General features: G+C 44.0%; 1 protein-coding gene across 1 annotated transcript in view; it reads left to right on the top strand.

The window, feature by feature from the left end:
- The window catches only part of LOC138371027 (uro-adherence factor A-like), a 28,445-nt gene extending 11,957 nt beyond the window's left edge, over nucleotides 1-16,488 (top strand). The window contains exons 3-7 of the mRNA XM_069335670.1: nucleotides 5,665-6,280; nucleotides 10,781-11,647; nucleotides 12,271-12,957; nucleotides 14,618-14,811; nucleotides 15,349-16,488. Coding sequence (XP_069191771.1) covers nucleotides 5,665-6,280; nucleotides 10,781-11,647; nucleotides 12,271-12,957; nucleotides 14,618-14,811; nucleotides 15,349-16,488 — 3,504 coding nt within the window. The remainder of the gene's footprint in view (nucleotides 1-5,664; nucleotides 6,281-10,780; nucleotides 11,648-12,270; nucleotides 12,958-14,617; nucleotides 14,812-15,348) is intronic.
- The last annotated feature ends 4,574 nt before the right edge of the window (nucleotides 16,489-21,062 follow it).

Below are 21,062 nucleotides of genomic sequence, written 5' to 3' on the forward strand. Positions count from 1 at the left end.
CAGTTAATTTTAGGTAGATTGTAGATATAGGGCGACCCAGTTAGCACGAGAACAAGCCTCTAAATACAGGTAATTAATTAAGCCTTGGTCCTTATCTTATATAATATACAGTGTTTACTCCGATATAGCTGTCATATATTAGGTTTCCGGCTTTACAGCTAATGCCCTTTGACAGGAACAAGAAGAGAAAGCAAGAATTAATCTTGGTACATTAGTTACTTGGGTGATAAAAGCTAGCCCTTCACGAGGATAATTTGATGTCTACATCCTAGTTATATCTGGTGAACTAAGCCTACCGTACAATAAGATAAGGCACCTCCTCAATTTATATACTAATATATGTAGTTTAATACTGTAATTTGATTGGCTGCATATATATAAATTTAATATAAACCCCAAACTGCCAAATATTTGGGGCATAACTGGCCGACCCCTCACAGTGTTCAAGAGAGAACTGGATAAGCACCTCCAAAGGATACCTGATCAACCAGGCTGTGACTCATACGTCAGGCTATGAGCAGCCGCATCCAACAGCCTGGTTGATCAGTCCGGCAACCAGGAGGCCTGGTCGATGACTGAGCCGTGGGGACGCTAAGCCCCGGAAGCACCTCAAGGTAACCCCCCTAATGTGTAAGGATCGATTTGTGAGAAATATTGCTGAAATACAGTCTACTTAACATCATACTAATTGCTATCGAAATATATAAATTAACATATATATAAATTCTATATAAATTCACATAAATAAATATAAATCTCAGTTCGGTTCCCACATTATATGGTCCTTCGAACCAGATATTACAGAACTGGTTCGAATCTGCCCACATTATATGGTCATCTTTGAACCGGATGACAGATTATTTGGTCATCTTTGTATGGGATGAACCATAGTTAACCAGTGGATTTATTAAATACACTGATACTAGTGTGATTTATACAATGACAATACATCGCCAGTCAAAGAACAGCAGCGTAGCCTCGAGCGAGCTCAGGAGCTCCCTCAGCCCAGTCCAGCCGTACTCAGCAGTTTCATGGTCACTCACCAATTGATGGGGTGTTATTCTGTGAAGTGACAGCGCTTATTTTAAAGCAAGCCAAATTAGTGGCTGTACCCTCGCAAGATTATTCACGGATTTTGTGGTGTTAATTTCGCGAGAAATTATCCACGAATTTTGTGGTGTTAATTTTGCGAGGTCACTAATAATATTTAATACTTCTAAATAATATTAGAAGTTTCATAGAGGTTAATTATGAGGCTATCATCAATAATTGTGTATATTATTTCTCTTAAATAGAGAAATATTTAATATATATTGCACTAGTGTTCCCTAAACAATATTTACTAATTGCAAACCCACAAGAGGGTAGGATATTACCATTGACTAGTTGAACTATTTATTGTTCATCCTATATATCTTGAGATGATTTCGGGGCTTTAGTGTCCCCATGGCCCATTCCTCGACCAGGCCTCCACCCCCAGGAAGAAGCCCGTGACAGCTGACTAACACCCAGGTACCTATTTTACTGCTAGGTAACAGGGGCATAGGGTGAAAGAATCTCTGCCCATTGTTTCTCGCCGGCGCCTGGGATAGAACCCAGGACCCGCAGGATCAAAAGTCCAGCGTGCTGTCCGCTCAGCCGACTGGCTCCTCTATCCTAGTCCCATTAATACCATAGTCTAGTTGTACTATATTGAACAACCTAGCACCATTAATGAATGGTACAGGCCTTATTTTGGGTGTAATTTTTATCAACTCGAGTTGAGTTGTGTATATATAATAATTTACTTATATTCATAGCACCTTTTGAGTGATTAATTAGTGTCTATAACATCCTAGGGTGATAATTGAGGAGCTAACCTAAAGGTACTTCCAGTGACACTGGTTTATCACTCAAATCATTAGTGTGTATGATTATATATATATATATATATATGTGAGAAAGCTGCATGAACGCGCAAGCCATATATCACTAAGAACTCTTTGACCCGGCCAGGACTCGAACCCATGCCGTCCAGGATCACCCCTAAACGTACACAGTACCGTGACCACCGCACCAATGATCGTCTAGACGTAGACGATCATTGGTGCGGTGGTCACGGTACTGTGTACGTTTAGGGGTGATCCTAGACGGCATGGGTTCGAATCCTGGCCGGGTCAAAGAGTTCTTAGTGATATATATATATATATATATATATATATATATATATATATATATATATATATATATATATATATATATATATATATATATATATATATATATATATATATATATATATAGAAAAAGAAGTGATTTACTATAGAGTGTATTACACTTATTTGTATAATTTGCACGACGTTTCGAACCTCCATGGTTCATTCTCAAGTGAACAGATCTTACAATACTAGTTGATTTTATACCCGCATTAGGTCAGGTAGAAGGAGGCTTATTGGCCCATACGAGGCATCTCCTATCTAAACACAAAGATTAATCCAGTGTAATTGGCCTGTTATGTTGGACATTGTCTTCTGTGTTGGCATCGATATGTTCTTGTCTTGTCCTTACTCTCATGGTGGGTAGAGTAAATAGTTCCGTGATTTGGGTGTTCATGGTAGGTCAATTCACATAAGATCTGTTCACTTGAGAATGAACCATGGAGGTTCGAAACGTCGTGCAAATTATACAAATAAGTGTAATACACTCTATAGTAAATCACTTCTTTTCTTCACCTTAAAAGTACGAAAATGAGTTTTGGAGAACTCCTATTCCAATTAAGCCCTGATGCTAAGAAAATAGTTAGAGGGATAGAAGCCCTAAACCAGAAAATAATAAATACAGAATATGCGGTCATATTCAATGAAACATGTTTGAAAGAAAACCTGCTGCCAGTATACACCAATATAGGGTTTGTGAGGGTACCACCTCTGGTGCCAATGTGGGGACCCATAGCCTCGGAGAAGAAAATAAAAAGTATTCAGAGGAGACCTTGTGGTTTCTCACTGAACACTAATATTATCTTCTTCTACCGCTCCCATTCTTTTGTATGTACACATATATATTTACTTTATTTGAACTTTGTTACAAAAAAGGAGTTACATATGGGTTACAAAGATGGTTGTCATAGGTTGTCGAGTTCCTCCAGCTCCTCAGATGGCGGGCAGGAACCCTGGATGCAGTGCGCATTTCCCCCCTGTATCGCCACACTGAGGCGCTGGAAAAGAAAGCTTGCAGCTCTCGGGTCTCTTGTTGTTTCAATGAGCCTAGAACCCAGTTCCTTCAAAAAACTGGTAGCACTTTTACCCCAGGCGCCGAGTGTCTCAGAAGCAATGGGGACAAAATTGTAGTGGTGATCCAGTTCTCTATACTTACGGGATTTGGCTGCTTCCCTGTGGGTGGCAGCGCCACCTGGTTGTGCAACACTGAGGTTAATGTAGGTGTTAGCCAGGGTTGATACGCACGTGTAGTCCCATACCAACTGCTTGCCATTCTTCCAGGGGTTCACTGTGATACCATCCAGGCGACCAATAAGAGCATCAGAGTTACGGGGCGTTAGGTAACGGGGCTCTCTTTCAGCTGGGCATCCAGGTGTGGTGAGGCTCCTCTTGATGATGTCGTTAACTTCACTGTGCCTCGAGTGCCATCCCCCTGTGCTTTGGCAGAGTAGGCCATGGTGGTCGTACCTGTCAGCCACCACCTCGCCGCAAATACACCTATATCTGGTGTGGATTGGGGCAGCAAGGCAGAGGGAAACAGCAATTCGGAGGGCGTGTGGTGTGAGACGCGTGCCAGTTGCCGACATTGGGGTTGCTAACAGGAAATCCCCTGCATGTGGTGCTGCTACTGTTGTGAGGCGGGCAATGTCGTGTTGTGTTGTTGCAGCACCCAGGCACTCTGCAGCAACTTGGTCTACAATGGGACCATCCCAGCTGGATTGCTTGTGGGCTTTTGGGGATGGTGGTTGAGGTGATTGGCCTGCACGAGAGGCCCACTCTGTGGCACAGCGTGTAAAATTGGGATCATGTACATCTGCCAGCTGATGTAAGTGGGCAGGTAGAATTTCCTTCACAAGGTCGTCGGATGCTGATAAGGAGGACAGGAAGGCTGGAACAGCGATTTGCGTTGCTGTTCGAACTCCGAGGCCCCCAAGTCTTACGGGAAGAGAGGCTTGTTTCCACTGTAGGTCATCGAGAGAGAGGTTAAGGGCTTTTTCTAGCATTGATTTTAGTAACCGGTCATACTCACTTAGTTTTTGGCTACTGTAAGATGGTGAACACCTCAGAAAGTAGGTTAACCTGGGGAGGGACAGACATCTGGTGATGAGGTAGAGTGCATCATCCTGTTGGCTGCGGTGGACCCCCTACCGACCCTGTGGACGATAGTGGACCCCTACCGACCCTGTAGACGGTAGTGAACTCCCTACCGACCATGTGGGCGGCAGTGGACCCCCTGCCAACCCTGTGGGCGGTAGTGAACCCTCTACCGACCCTGTGGGCGGCGGTGGGCCCCCTGCCGATCCTGTGGGCGGAAGTTGATCCCCTACAAACCCTGTGGGCGGTAGTGGACCCCCTCTACCGACCCTGTGGGCGGCAGTGGATCCCCTACCGACCTTGTGGGCGGTAGTTGACCCCCTACTGCCCCGGTAGTGGTAGTGGATCCCCTACTGACCCTGTGGGCAGCAGTGGACCCTATATACTAATCGTGTGGGCGATACTGGACCCTATACTCATCCTGTGGGCGGCAATGGACGCCATACACATCCAGTGGATATTTTAGGACCCCATACCCATCCTATGGGTGATTGTGAGCCCTATACACTTTTTGTGGGTGAAAGTTATCCCCATACCCATCCTTTGGGTGGATTTGACCCCCATACCTATCCTGCGGGTGGTATTGGACCCCTTACCCACCAAACAGGTGGTAGTGGACCTTATACCTATCCTATAGTTGGTATAGTAGACACCATACTATCCTGTTTGCAGCAGTTTACCCCATAGACATGCCAACATAACATCGTTTTCTGTTAGCGTTCCTTCAAAACATTCTTTAAAGCTTTTTAAAGTACAAAGTATGGTATGTAATATTGATTGGTAAAGCACTGTTATTCTATGTAATAATTTATAGTTCTTATTATAATTTACTAAGAACAACTAATATTTCTCAAAACATAACTACGAGTCTTCAATAGGATGTAGCTGATCTGTAATATTCTAAGAGCATGGACAATAGTAGGTAAATTTCACAACCCATGTGGGACCTGAAAACTACAATTTTCATTATAATTGAACCAATCACGACTATTCTGCTATCTACGTTGATGGACGGGTACTGTGAGATGTAAATTGGTACGTGAGGAAGAATTTGGGCCTTGGAAAAAAAGGAAACTGGGAATATATCACATATGTACTAATTCATATTCAACATGTTGACTTTAGGCATTAAGTCATATATGTGCTGTCTTGTGTGACAGCGGGTTGGACTATAGCCTAGTGATAGCGGAATTTTACCCTAGGCTACCATCAGTACCAGCTCACAATTTATGAGCCAGTACTATCCAATTAACAAGTCACCATGACTAATCCACAGAAAGCAAAGCGTGCTTTAACAGTACGTAAACGTCAACTGACAAGAGATCTCAACCAATATGAACAGTTGTTATATGAGCCTGTAATTAATTATCGTCAGGTGAAAATACCACTATTACAGATTCAAACCCAATTGCATCTATTGAAAGCAAATAGGAAATCTTGCCAAAATAAAGTCCACGACGACGACGACATAGTAGTTGAAGATGTGGAACCATTCCTGTCTGACCTAGCACAATGTGAAGAAGAAACTCAAACCAGGTTGGAGCACCTATACAAGATTATTGAATCAGAACAAATAGCCAGTACATCAAATAAAGTAGATAATATTATGGATGATCTGGATATTTTTGAGAATAAATGTCAAGCCAGATTAGATCCTTTAATCAACGCTGATAAAACCTCACCCACTACAGCATCACCCAATATTATACCACCAGAAATTAAACAGTTCTCAGACAATTTATCCACAATCTCTGTGGATTCTGAAAACCCAATACCTGAGGCTACTAAGTTAACATGCCTCCAAACTGAAATTAAAGGTGAAGCTGAACCAGAAATAGAAAATGTAAAGGAAGATAGCAACAGCACTAATTTCCCAGTCCAGCTTCCTAGGGATAATGCTGGCAATGAGAAAACTGTCATACATCTTGTACTACAATTGCTGGACCTCAACCTGACCAGACTGCTGACTCATTACAAACCTTCAGCATGGAGTTTGAGTCACTACTAAGAATATTCAGTCTTAAGGTTGATATAACAACTAGTGAGTGGATGACCAAAGTAGTCCTTCAACGAAAATTGTCCAGCAATATACTTGATGAATTATATGCACATCAACATAACACCATCCTGACAGTACAGGACAGGACATCACTGAAGGTTTGCGTTCCATCATAAACAAACGACGAGCAAATGAGGAAGTTAAAGCCTCTTGCGAGCCTTCAGAAATAGAAAATAATAGTCAATTAAAGGGTAAAACCACTACCCTAAATAAACAATCACACCACAGCCAGTTAAACAATCACAGCCAGTGCAACAATCACAGCCAGTGCAACAATCAAAGCCAGTGCAACCATAATAGACAGTGCAACAATTACAGCCAGTGAAACAGTGACAGTTAGTGCAACAATCACAGCCAGTGCAACACTCACAGTCAGTGCAACACTCACAGTCAGGGAAACACTCGCAGCCAGTGAAACACTCACACCCAGTGAAACACTCACACCCAGTGAAACACTCACTGCCAGTGAAGCGATCACAGCCAGAGAAACACTCACAGCCAGTGCAACAAATACAGTCAGTGCCACACTCACAGCCAGTTCAACAATCACAGACAGTGAAACACTCACAACCAGTGCAACACTCACAGGCAGTGCAACACTCACAGCCAGTGAAAACCCGACAGTTACTGAAACAATCACAGCCAATAAAACAATCACAGCCAGCGAAACACTCATAACCAGTAAAACACTCGTAGCCAGTGCAACGCTCATATCCAGTGAAAAATTCACAACCAGTGAAACACTGGTTGTGAAGCAAGCAATTGCAACACTCACAGACAGTGAAACACTCACAACCAGCGAAATACTCACAGCCAGTGCAAAACTCGAAGCCAGTGAAACACTCACAGCCTGTGAAACACTCTCAGCAACTGAAACACTCACAACCAGTAAAACACTCACAACAGTGAAACACTCACAACAAGTGCAAAACTCGAAGACAGTGAAACACTGACAACCAGTGAAAGACTCACAACCACTGAAACACTCACAACCAGTAAAACACTTACAGCCAGTGAAACACTCACAGCCTGTGAAACACTCACAACCAGTGAAACTCTCAAAGTCAGTGAAACACTCACAGCCAGCATTCAGTACTCACAGCCAGTGAAACAATCACAGTCAGTGCAACACTCTCAACCAGTGAAACAATCACATACAGTGAAAAACTCACAACCAGTGAAACACCTACAACCAGTTAAAAACTGACAAACAGTGCATCACTCACAGCCAGTGAAACACTCACAGCCAGCGAAATACTCACAGCCAGTGAAACACTCACAGCCAGTGAAAGTCTCATAGCCAGTGTAACATTGACAGCCAGTGAAACACTCACAGCCAGTGAAACATTCAAAGCCAGTGAAATAATCACAGCCAGTGCAACAATCACAGCCAGTGAAGCAATCACAGCCAGTGCCACAATCAATGCCAGTGCAACCATAACAGCCCGTGCAACAATTACAGCCAATGAAACATTCGCAGTTAGTGCTACACAACCAGTGCAACACCCACAGCCAGTGCAATACTCACAGTCATGGAAACACTCGCAGCCAGTCAAAAACACACAGCTAGTGAAACACTCACAGTCAGAAAACACTCACAGCCAGTGAAACGATCACAACCAGTGAAACACTCACAGTCAGTGCAGCAATCACAGCCAGTGCCTCACTCAAAGCCAGTTCAACAATCACAGATAGTGAAACACTCACAAACAGTGCAACACTCACAGGCAGTGCAACACTCACAGCCAGTGAAAATCCGAGAGTTATAGAAACACTCACATCCAATGAAACTCTCACAGCAAGTGAAACACTCACAACCAGTGAAACTCTCGTAGCCAGTGCAACACTCACAGCCAGTAAAACACATACAACCAGTGAAACTCTGACAAACAGTGCAACACTGACAAACAGTGCAACACTCACAGCTAGCGAAACACTCACAGCCAGTGAAATAATCAGTCAGAGAAACACTCACAGCCAGTGAATGACTCACAGAAATTGAAATACTCACAGACAGTGCAAAAATCACAGCCAGTGAAACAATGACAGCCAGCAAAACGCTCACAGCCAGTGCAACCAAAACCGCCAGTGCAACAATTACAGCCAGTGAAACAATCACAGTTAGTGCAACAATCACAGCCAGTGCAACCAAAACTGCCAGTGCAACAATTACAGCCAGTGAAACAATCACAGCCAGCGCAACAATCACAGCCAGTGCAACCAAAACTGCCAGTGCAACAATTACAGCCAGTGAAACAATCACAGTTAGTGCAACACAGCCAGAGAAGTGCAACAATCACAGCTAGTGCAACACTCACAGACAGAGAAACACTCGCAGCCAGTGAAACACTAAAAGGCAGTGCAACACTCACAGCCTGTGAAAAACAGACAGTTAGTGAAACACTCACACCCAGTGAAACACTCGTAGCCAGTGCAACACTCACAGCCAGTAAAAAACTCACAACCAGTGAAACACTCACATAGAGTGAAACACTCACAAACAGTGAAACACTTAAAACCAGTGAAACACTGACAAACAGTGCAACACTCACAGCCAGACAAACACTCACAGCCAGTGAAATACTCACTGCCAGTGAAAAAATCACTGCCAGTGAAAGACTCACAGCCTGTGAAAGACTCACAGCCAGTGAAATACTAACAGCCAATGAAACAATCACAGCCAGTGAAACATTCACAGCCAGTGAAACAATCACAGCCTGTGAAACACTCAGAGCCAATGAAACACTCAAATTTAGTGAAACACTCACAACCAGTTAAACACTCACGGCCAGTGCTAAACTCGAAGCCAGTGAAACACTCACAGCAAGTGAAAAACTGACAGCCAGTGCTAAACTCGAAGTCAGTGAAACACTCTCAGCAAGTGAAAAACTGACAGCTAGTGAAACACACACAACCAGTGATACACTCAAGCCCATTGAAACACTCACAGCAAATGAAACACACATAGCCAGTGAAACACTGACAGCCAGTGAAACACTCACAACCAGTAAAACACAGCTAGTGCAACACTCACAGACAGTGAATCACTCACAAGCAGTGAAACACTCACACCCAGTGCAACACTCACAGCTAGTGAAACACTCTCAACCAGTGAAACACTCACAGCCAGTGAAACACTCGCAGCTACTGAAGCACTCAAAAATAGGGAAACACTCACAGCAAACGAAACACTCACATCCAGTGAAACACTCACAGCCAGTGAAACACTTACAACCAGTAAAACACTCACAACCACTAAAACACTCAAAGCCAGTGCAAAACTCTAAGGCAGTGAAAAACTGAAAGCCAGTGAAACGCTCACAAGTAGTGGAACACTCACAGCCAGTGCAACACTCGCAGCCAGTGAAACACTCACAACCAGTGAAACTCTCACAGCCAGTGAAACACTCACATCCAGTGAAACACTCACAACCGGTGAAACACTCATAGCAAACGAAACATTCACAACTGGTGAAACACTCACAGCCTGTGAAACACTCTCAATCAGTGAAACACTCAAAGCAAGTGAAACACTCTCAGCCAGTGAAGCACTTACAGCCAGCAAAACACTTACAACTAATGAAACACTCATAGCCAGTGGAACACTCAAAGCCAGTGCAACTCTCAAAGTCAGTGAAACACTCACAGCAAGTGAAAAACTGACAGCTAGTGAAACACACACAACCAGTGAAACATTAAGCCCATTGAAACACTCACAGCAAATGAAACACACATAGCCAGTGAAACACTGACAGTCAGTGAAACACTCACAACCAGTGAAACACAGCTAGTGCAACACTCACAGACAGTGAATCACTCACAACCAATGAAACACTCACAGCTAGTGCAACACTCACAGACAGTGAATCACTCACAACCAGTGAAACACTCACAGCCAGTGCAACATTCACAGTTAGTGAAACACTCTCAACCAGTGAAACACTCACAGCCAGTGAAACACTCGCAGCTAGTGAAGCACTCACAAATAGTGAAACACTCACAGAAATGAAACACACAACCAGTGAAACACTCACAGCCAGTGAAACACTGACACCCAGTGAAACACTTACAACGAGTAAAACACTCACAACCACTAAAACACTCAAAGCCAGTGCAAAACTCTAAGGCAGTGAAACACTGAAAGCCAGTGCAAAACCCTAAGGCAGTGAAACACTGAAAGCCAGTGCAAAACTCTAAGGCAGTGAAACACTGAAAGCCAGTGCAAAACCCTAAGGCAGTGAAACACTGAAAGCCAGTGCAAAACTCTAAGGCAGTGAAACACTGAAAGCCAGTGAAACACTCACAACTAGTGGAACACTCACAGCCAGTGCAACACTCACATATAGTGAAACACTCACAACCGGTGAAACACTCACAACCGGTGAAACACTCATAGCAAATGAAACACTCACAACTGGTGAAACACTCACAGCCTGTGAAACACTCTCAGCCAGTGAAGCACTCGCAGCTAGTGAAACACTCACAAATAGTGAAACACTCACAGCAAATGAAACGCTCACAATAAGTGAAACACTCAAAGCAAGTGAAACACTCTCAGCCAGTGAAGCACTTACAGCCAGCAAAACACTTCCAACTAATGAGACACTCATAGCCAGTGAAACACTCAAAGCCAGTGCAACACTCAAAGTCAGTGAAACACTCACAGCCAGCGAAACACTCACAGCCAGTGAAACATACACAGTCAGTGAAACACTCACAGCCAGTGCAAAATCTACAACCAGTGAAACACACACAACCAATGAAACACTCACATCCTGTGAAACACTCACAGCCAGTGAAATATTCACAGCCAGTGAAACACTCACAGCCAATGCAACAATTACAACCAGTGAAACACTCACAGCCAGTGAAACACTCACAGCCAGTGAAACTCTCATAACCAGTGAAACACTCACAACTATTGAAACACTCACAGCAAATGAAACACACACAGCTAGTGAAACACTGACAGCCAGTGAAACACTCACAACCAGTAAAACACTCACAACCAGTAAAACACTTACAACCATTGAAACACTCACAGCCAGTGCCAAACTCGAGGGCAGTGAAACAATGAAAGCCAGTGAAACACTCACCACTAGTGGAACACTCACAGCCAGTGCAACACTCGCATCCAGTGAAACACTCACAACCAGTGAAACTCTCACAGACAGTGAAACACTCACATCCAGTGAAACACTCACAACTGGTGAAACACTCATAGCAAATGAAACACTCACAACTGGTGAAACACTCACAGGCAGTGAAACACTCAGAGCAAGTGAAACACGCACAACCAGTAAAACATTCAGCCTGTGAAACACTCAGAGCCAGTGAAACACTCAAAGCCAGTGAAACACTCTCAGCCAGTGAAACACTCACAACTAGTGAAACACTCACAGCATATGCAACAATTACAACCAGTGAAACACTCACAACCAGTGAAACTCTCACAGACAGTGAAACACTCACATCCAGTGAAACACTCACAACTGGTGAAACACTCATAGCAAATGAAACACTCACAACTGGTGATACACTCACAGGCAGCGAAACACTCAGAGCAAGTGAAACACGCACAACCAGTAAAACACTCAGCCTGTGAAACACTCAGAGCCAGTGAAACACTCAAAGCCAGTGAAACACTCACAGCCAGTGAAACACTCACAGCCAGTGAAACACTAACATTCAGTGAAACACTCACAGCCAGTGAAACACTGACACCCAGTGAAACACTCACAACCAGTAAAACACTCACAACCAGTAAAACACTTACAACCAGTGAAACACTCACAGCCAGTGCCAAACTCGAAGCCAGTGAAACACTCACAACCAGTGAAACAAGTCACAAATAGTGGAACACTTACAACCAGTGCAAAACTCATAGCCAGTGAAACACTCAAGAGCAGTGAAAACTCACAGCCAGTGAAACACTCAACGCCAGTGAAACAGTCACAGGCAGTGAAAAACTCATAACCAGTGAAACACTCACAGCCAGTGCAAAACTTACAACCAGTGAAACACAAACAACCAGTGAAACACTCACATCCAGTGAAACACTCACAGGTAGTGCAACACTCACAGACAGTGAATCACTCACAACCAGTGAAACACTCACAGCAAGTGCAACACTCACAGCTAGTGAAACACGCTCAACCAGTGAAACACTCACAGCCAGTGAAACACTCGCAGCTAGTGAAACACTCACAAATAGTGAAACACTCACAAATAGTGAAACACTCACAGCAAATGAAACGCTCACAATAAGTGAAACTCTCACAGCCAGTGAAACACTGAAACCCAGAGAAACACTCACAACCAGTAAAACACTCACAACCACTAAAACACTCACAGCCAGTGCAAAACTCGAAGGCAGTGAAACAATGAAAGCCAGTGAAACACTCACCACTAGTGGAACACTCACAGCCAGTGCAACACTAGCAGCCAGTGAAACACTCACAACCAGTGAAACTCTCACAGACAGTGAAACACTCACATCCAGTGAAACACTCACAACTGGTGAAACACTTATAGCAAATGAAACACTCACAATTGGTGAAACACTCACAGGCAGTGAAACACTCAGAGCAAGTGAAACACGCACAACCAGTAAAACATTCAGCCTGTGAAACACTCAGAGCCAGTGAAACACTCAAAGCCAGTGAAACACTCTCAGCCAGTGAAACACTCACAACTAGTGAAACACTCACAGCATATGCAACAATTACAACCACTGAAACACTCACAACCAGTGAAACTCTCACAGACAGTGAAACACTCACATCCAGTTAAACTCTCACAGTCAGTGAAACACTCACAGCTAGAGAAACACTCACAACTGGTGAAACTCTCACAGCCTGTGAAACACTCAGAGCCAATGAAACACTCAAATTTAGTGAAACACTCAGAGCCAATGAAACACTCAAATTTAGTGAAACACTCACAACCAGTTAAACACTCACGGCCAGTGCTAAACTCGAAGCCAGTGAAACACTCACAGCAAGTGAAAAACTGACAGCCAGTGCTAAACTCGAAGTCAGTGAAACACTCACAGCAAGTGAAAAACTGACAGCTAGTGAAACACACACAACCAGTGAAACACTAAAGCCCATTGAAACACTCACATCAAATGAAACACACATAGCCAGTGAAACACTGACAGCCAGTGAAACACTCACAACTAGTGAAACACCGCTTGTGCAACACTCACAACTAGAGAAACACCGCTTGTGCAACACTCACAGACAGTGAAACACTCACAACCAATGAAACACTCACAGCTAGTGCAACAATCACAGACAGTGAATTACTCACAACCAGTGAAACACTCACAGCCAGTGCAACACTCACAGCTAGTGAAACACTCTCAACCAGTGAAACACTCACAGCCAGTGAAACACTCGCAGCTACTGAAGCACTCAAAAATAGGGAAACACTCACAGCAAATGAAACACTCACATCCAGTGAAACACTCACAGCCAGTGAAACACTGACACCCAGTCAAACACTTACAACCAGTAAAACACTCACAACCACTAAAACACTCAAAGCCAGTGCAAAACTCTAAGGCAGTGAAACACTGAAAGCCAGTGAAACACTCACAAGTAGTGGAACACTCACAGCCAGTGCAACACTCGCAGCCAGTGAAACACTCACAACCAGTGAAACTCTCTCAGCCAGTGAAACACTCACATCCAGTGAAACACTCACAACCGATGAAACACTCAAAGCAAGTGAAACACTCTCAGCCAGTGAAGCACTTACAGCCAGCAAAACACTTACAACTAATGAAACACTCATAGCCAGTGGAACACTCAAAGCCAGTGCAACACTCAAAGTCAGTGAAACACTCACAGCAAGCGAAACACTCACAGCCAGTGAAACACTCACAGCAAGTGAAAAACTGACAGCTAGTGAAACACACACAACCAGTGAAACACTCAAGCCCATTGAAACACTCACAGCAAATGAAACACACATAGCCAGTGAAACACTGACAGCCAGTGAAACACTGACAGCCAGTGAAACACTCACAACCAGTGAAACACAGCTAGTGCAACACTCACAGACAGTGAATCACTCACAACCAGTGAAACACTCACAGCCAGTGCAACACTCACAGCTAGTGAAACACTCTCAACCAGTGAAACACTCACAGCCAGTGAAACACTCGCAGGTAGTGAAGCACTCACAAATAGTGAAACACTCACAGCAAATGAAACACTCACAAACAGTGAAACACTCACATCTAGTGAAACACTCACAACAGGTGAAACACTCATAGCAAATGAAACACTCACAATTGGTGAAACACTCACAGCCTGTGGAACACTCTCAATCAGTGAAACACTCAAAGCAAGTGAAACACTCTCAGCCAGTGAAGCACTTACAGCCAGCAAAACACTTACAACTAATGAAACACTCATAGCCAGTGGAACACTCAAAGCCAGTGCAACACTCAAAGTCAGTGAAACACTCACAGCAAGTGAAAAACTGACAGCTAGTGAAACACACACAACCAGTGAAACACTCAAGCCCATTGAAACACTCACAGCAAATGAAACACACATAGCCAGTGAAATACTGACAGCCAGTGAAACACTCACAACCAGTGAAACACAGCAAGTGCAACACTCGCAGACAGTGAATCACTCACAACCAATGAAACACTCACAGCTAGTGCAACGCTCACAGAAAGTGAATAACTCACAACCAGTGAAACACTCACAGCCAGTGAAACACTCGCAGCTAGTGAAGCACTCACAAATAGAGAAACACTCACAGCAAATGAAACACTGACAACCAGTGAAACACGCACAGCCAGTGAAACACTGACACCCAGTGAAACACTTACAACCAGTAAAACACTCACAACCACTAAAACACTCAAAGCCAGTGCAAAACTCTAAGGCAGTGAAACACTGAAAGCCAGTGCAAAACTCTAAGGCAGTGAAACAATGAAAGCAAGTGAAACACTCACAACTAGTGGAACACTCACAGCCAGTGCAACACTTCGCAGCCAGTAAAACACTCACAACCAGTGAAACTCTCACAGCCAGTGAAATACTCACATCCAGTGAAACACTCACAACCGGTGAAACACTCATAGCAAATGAAACACTCACAACTGGTGAAACACTCAGAGCCTGTGAAACACTCTCAATCAGTGAAACACTCAAAGCAAGTGAAACACTCTCAGCCAGTGAAGCACTTACAGCCAGCAAAACACTTACAACTAATGAGACACTCATAGCCAGTGGAACACTCAAAGCCAGTGCAACACTCAAAGTCAGTGAAACACTCCTAACCAGCGAAACAATCACAGCCAGTGAAGCATACACAGTCAGTGAAACACTCACAGCCAGTGCAAAACTTACAACCAGTGAAACACACACAACCAGTGAAACACTCACATCCTGTGAAACACTCACAGCCAGTGAAATATTCACAGCCAGTGAAACACTCACAGCCAATGCAACAATTACAACCAGTGAAACACTCACAGCCAGTGAAACACTCACAGCCAGTGAAACTCTCATAACCAGTGAAACACTCACAGCCAGTGAAACACTGACACCCAGTGAAACACTAACAACCAGTAAAACACTCACAACCAGTGAAACACTCGCAGCCAGTGCCAACCTCGAAGCGAGTGAAACTCTCACAACCAGTGAAACAGTCACAAATAGTGGAACACTTACAGCCAGTGCAAAACTCATAGCCAGTGAAACACTCAAGAGCAGTGAAAACTCACAGCCAGTTAAACACTCGCCGCCAATGAAACACTCACAAATAGTGAAAAACACAGCAAATGAAACACTCACAGCAAATGAAACACTCACAACTAGTGAAGCACTCACAGCCAGTGAAACACTCACAACCAGTGCAAAACTCGAAGGCAGTGAAATACTGACAGCCAGTGAAACACTCACACCCGGTGAAACACTGATAGCAAGTGAAACACTCACAACTGGTGAAACACTCACAGCCAGTGAAACACTCACAGCCAGTGAAACACTCAGAGCAAGTAAAACACACACAACCAGTGAAACAATCACTGCCTGTGAAATACTCAGAGCCAGTGAAACACACTCAGGCAGTGAAGCACTTACAGAGCAGCAAAACACTTACAGCTATTGAAACACTCACAACCAGTGAAACGCTCACAGCCTGTGAAACACTCAGAGCCAGTGAAACATTCAAAGCCAGTGCAACACTCACAGCCAGTGAAATACTCACAGTCTTTAAACACACTCAGCTAGTGCAACACTCACAGTCGACGAAACACTCACAGCCCGTGAAACACTTCCAGCCAGCGAAACAATTACAGCCATTGAAACACTCATAAACAGTAGAACACTCACATCCAGTGCAACACTCATAGCCAGTAAAACACTCACAGCCAGTGAAACACTTATAACTAGTGAAACACTCACAGCTAGTGAAACACACACAACCAGTGAAAAATTCACAGCCTGTGAAACACTCACAGCTAGTGAAATATTTACAGCCAGTGAAACACTCAGAGCCAGTAAAACACTTACAACCAGTGAAACACTCACAGCCAGTGAAACACTCACACCCAGTGAAACACTCACAACCAGTAAAACACTCACAACCACTGAAAAACTCACAACCTGTGAAAAACTCGAAGCCAGTGAAACACTGACAGCCAGTGAAACACTCACAACTACTGGCACACTCACAGCCAGTGAAACACTCACAATCAGTGAAACTCTCACAGCCGGTGAAACACTCACAGCCAGTGAAACACTCACAACCGGTGAAACACTCATAGCAAATGAAACAATCACAACTGGTGAAACTACCACACCCAGTGAAACAGTCACATACAGTGAAATACTCAGAGCAAGTGAAACACACACAACCAGTGAAACCGTCAGCCTGTGAAAAACTCAGACCCAGTGAAACACTCAAAGTCAGTGAAACACTCAAAGCCAGTGAAACACTCACAGCCAGTGAAACACTCACAGTCAGTGAAATACTCACAGCCAGTGCAGCACTCACAGCCACTGCAAGAATCACAATCAGAGAAACGCTCACTGCCAGTGAAACACTCACAGACAGTGAAACACTCAGAACCAGTGAAACACTCACAGCCAGTGAAACACTGACACCCAGTGAAACACTAACAACCAGTAAAACACTCACAACCAGTGAAACACTCGCAGCCAGTGCAACACTCACAGCCAGTGAAACACTGATAACCGGTGAAACACTCACAACCTGTAAAACATTCACAGCAAGTGAAACACACTCTGCCAGTGAAACACTCACAGGATGGGAAACATTCAGAACCAGTGAAACACTCAAAGCCAGTGAAACACTCTCAGTCAGTGAAGCACTTAAATCCAGCGAAACAATTACAGCCATTGAAACACTCATAGCAATTGGAACACTCAAAGCCAGTGCAATACTCACCGCCAGCGAAACATTCAAAGCCAGTGAAACACTCACAGCCAGTGAAACAGTCACAGACAGTGAAAACCTACAGCCAGTCAAATACTCACAATCAGTGAAACACTCACAGTCAATGAAACACTCATAGCCAGTGTAACACTCACAGCCAGGGAAACACTCACTGTCAGTGAAACACATACATCCAGCGAAACTCTCACAGCCATTAAAACACTCAAAACCAGTGAAGCATTGATGGCCAGTGAAACACACACAAGCAGTTAAACACTCACAGCCTGTGAAACACTCAGATCCAGTGAACCACTTACAGCCAGTGCAACACTCACAGCCAGTGAAACACTCAAAACCAGTCAAACACTCGCAGCCAGTGAAATACTCATAGCCGGTGAAACACTCACAGCCAGTGAAATACCCACAGCCAGTGAAACACACACAGCCAGTGAAAAACACGCAGCCAGTGATACGCTCACAACCATTGAAACACTCAAAGCAAATGAAACACACACAACCAGTGAAACACTGACAGCCAGTGAAACATTCACAACAAGTAAAACACTCACAACCAGTAAAACACTCACAACCAGTGAAACACTCACAACCAGTGAAACACTCACAGCCAGTGCAAAACTCGAAGCCAGTGAAACTCTCACAACCAGTGAAACAGTCACAAATAGTAGAACACTTACAGCCAGTGCAAAACTCACAGCAAGTGAAACACTGACACCCAGTGAAACACTCACAATCAGTAAAGCACTCACAACCAGTGAAACACTCACATCCAGAGCAAAATTCGAAGCCAGTGAAAAACTGACAGCCAGTGAAACTCTCGCTAGTGAAACACTCACGACCAGTGCAACACTCACAGCCAGTGAAACACTCACAACCAGTGAAACACTCAGAGCAAGTGAAACACACACAACCAGTGAAACACTCACAGCCAGTGAAACACTCAGAGCCAGTGAACCACTCAAAACCAGTGAAACACTCTCAGCCAATAAAGCACTTACAGCCAGCAAAACACTAACAGCTATTGAAACACTCATAACCAGTGAAACACTCAGAGTAAGTGAAAGACACACAAGCAGTGAAACACTCAAAGCCCGTGAAAAACTCAGAGCCAGTGAAACACTCAAAGCCAGTGAAACACTCACAGCCAGTGATACACTCACAGCCAGTGAAACACACACACAGCTAGTGAAACACTCACAATCAGCGAAATACTCACAGTCAGTAAACACTCTCAGCCAGTGCAACACTCGCAGCAACGGAAACACTCATTAACAGTGAAACACTCGCAGCAACGGAAACACTCATTAACAGTGAAACACTCACAGCCAGTGCAAAACTCACAGCCAGTAAAATACTCAGAGCCAGCGAATCACTCACAGCCAGTGAATAACTCACAACAAGTGAAACACTCACAACTAGTGAAACACACGCAACCAGTGAAACACTTACAACCAGTGATACACACACAGCTAGTGAAACACTCACAACCAGTGAAACATTCACAGCTAGTAAAACACACACAACCAAAGAAAAAATCATAGCCTGTGAAACATTCAGAGCCAGTGAAACACTCTCAGCCACTGCAACACTTACAGCCAGTGAAACACTCACATCCAGTGAAATACTCACAGCCAGTGAAACACTCACAGCCAGTGAAACACTCAGAACCAGTGAAACACTCACAGCCAGTGAAACACTCAGAGCCAGTGAAACACTCAGAACCAGTGAAACATTCACAACCATTGAAACACTCACAGCCGATGCAACACTCACAGCCAGTGGAACAATCAAAACCAGTGAAACACTCACAGCCAATGAAATATTTACAGCCAGTGAAACACTCACAGCCAGTGAAACACTCACAACCAGTTAAACTCTCGCAGCCAGTGGAACACTGACAGCCAGTGAAACACTCACAACTAGTGAAACACTCACAGCCAGTGAAACAGTCACAAGCAGTGAAAAACTCACAGCCAGTGAAACACTAGCAGCCAATCAAACACTCACAAGTAGTGAACCACTCACAACGTGTAAAGCACTCACAATCAGTGAAACACTGACACCCAGTGAAACACTCACAGCCAGTGAAACACTCACAGTCAGTGAAACTCTCACAACCGGTGAAACAATCATAGCAAGTTAAACACTCACAACTGGTGAAACACTCACAGCCAGTGAAACAGTCACAACCAGTGAAACACTCAGAGCAAGTGAAACACTCAGAGCAAGTGAAACACACACCAGTGAAACACTCAGAGCCAGTGAAACACTCAAAGCCAGTGAAACACTCTCAGCCAATAAAGCACTTACAGCCAGCAAAACACTAACAGCTATTGAAACACTCATAACCAGTGAAACGTTAAGAGTAAGTGAAACACACACAACCAGTGAAACACTCAAAGCCCGTGAAACACCCAGAGCCAGTGAAACACTCAAAGCCAGTGCAACACTCACAACAAGTGAAACACTCACAGCCAGTGAAACATTCACAGCCAGTGATACACTCACATCCAGTGAAACATACACACAGCTAGTGAAACACTCACAATCAGTGAAATACTCACAGTCAGTAAACACTCTCAGCCAGTGCAACACTCACAGTAACGGAAACACTCATTAACAGTGAAACACTCACAGCCAGTGCAACACTCACAGCCGATGAAACACTTACAGCTAGTGAAACACTTACAGCCAGCGAAACACTTACAGTCATTGAAACACTCATAGACAGTGGAACACTCAAAGCCAGTGCAATACTCACAGCCAGTAAAACACTCACAGCCAGCGAAACACTCACAGCCAGTGAAAAACTCACAACCAGTGAAACACTCACAACTAGTGAAACACACGCAACCAGTGAAAAACTCACAGCCTGTGAAACACTCACAACCAGTACAACAATGACACCCAGTGAAATACTAACAACCAGTAAAACACTCACAACCAGTGAAACTCTCGCAGCCAGTGAAACACTCACAATTAGTGAAACACTCACAGCCAGTGCAACACTCACAGCCAGTGAAACACTCACAACCGGTGAAACACTCACAGCCAGTGAAACACTCACAACCAGTAAAACATTCACAGCAAGTGAAACACACTCTGCCAGTGAAACACTCACAGCCTGAAAAACATTCAGAACCAGTGAAACACTGAAAGCCAGTGAAACACTCTCAGTCAGTGAAGCACTTACATCCAGCGAAATACTTACAGCCATTGAAACACTCATAGCAATTGGAACACTCAAAGCCAGTGCAATACTCACC

Source organism: Procambarus clarkii, chromosome 4 (genome assembly GCF_040958095.1).
Source record: "Procambarus clarkii isolate CNS0578487 chromosome 4, FALCON_Pclarkii_2.0, whole genome shotgun sequence".
Classification (NCBI taxonomy): Eukaryota; Metazoa; Arthropoda; class Malacostraca; order Decapoda; family Cambaridae; genus Procambarus; species Procambarus clarkii.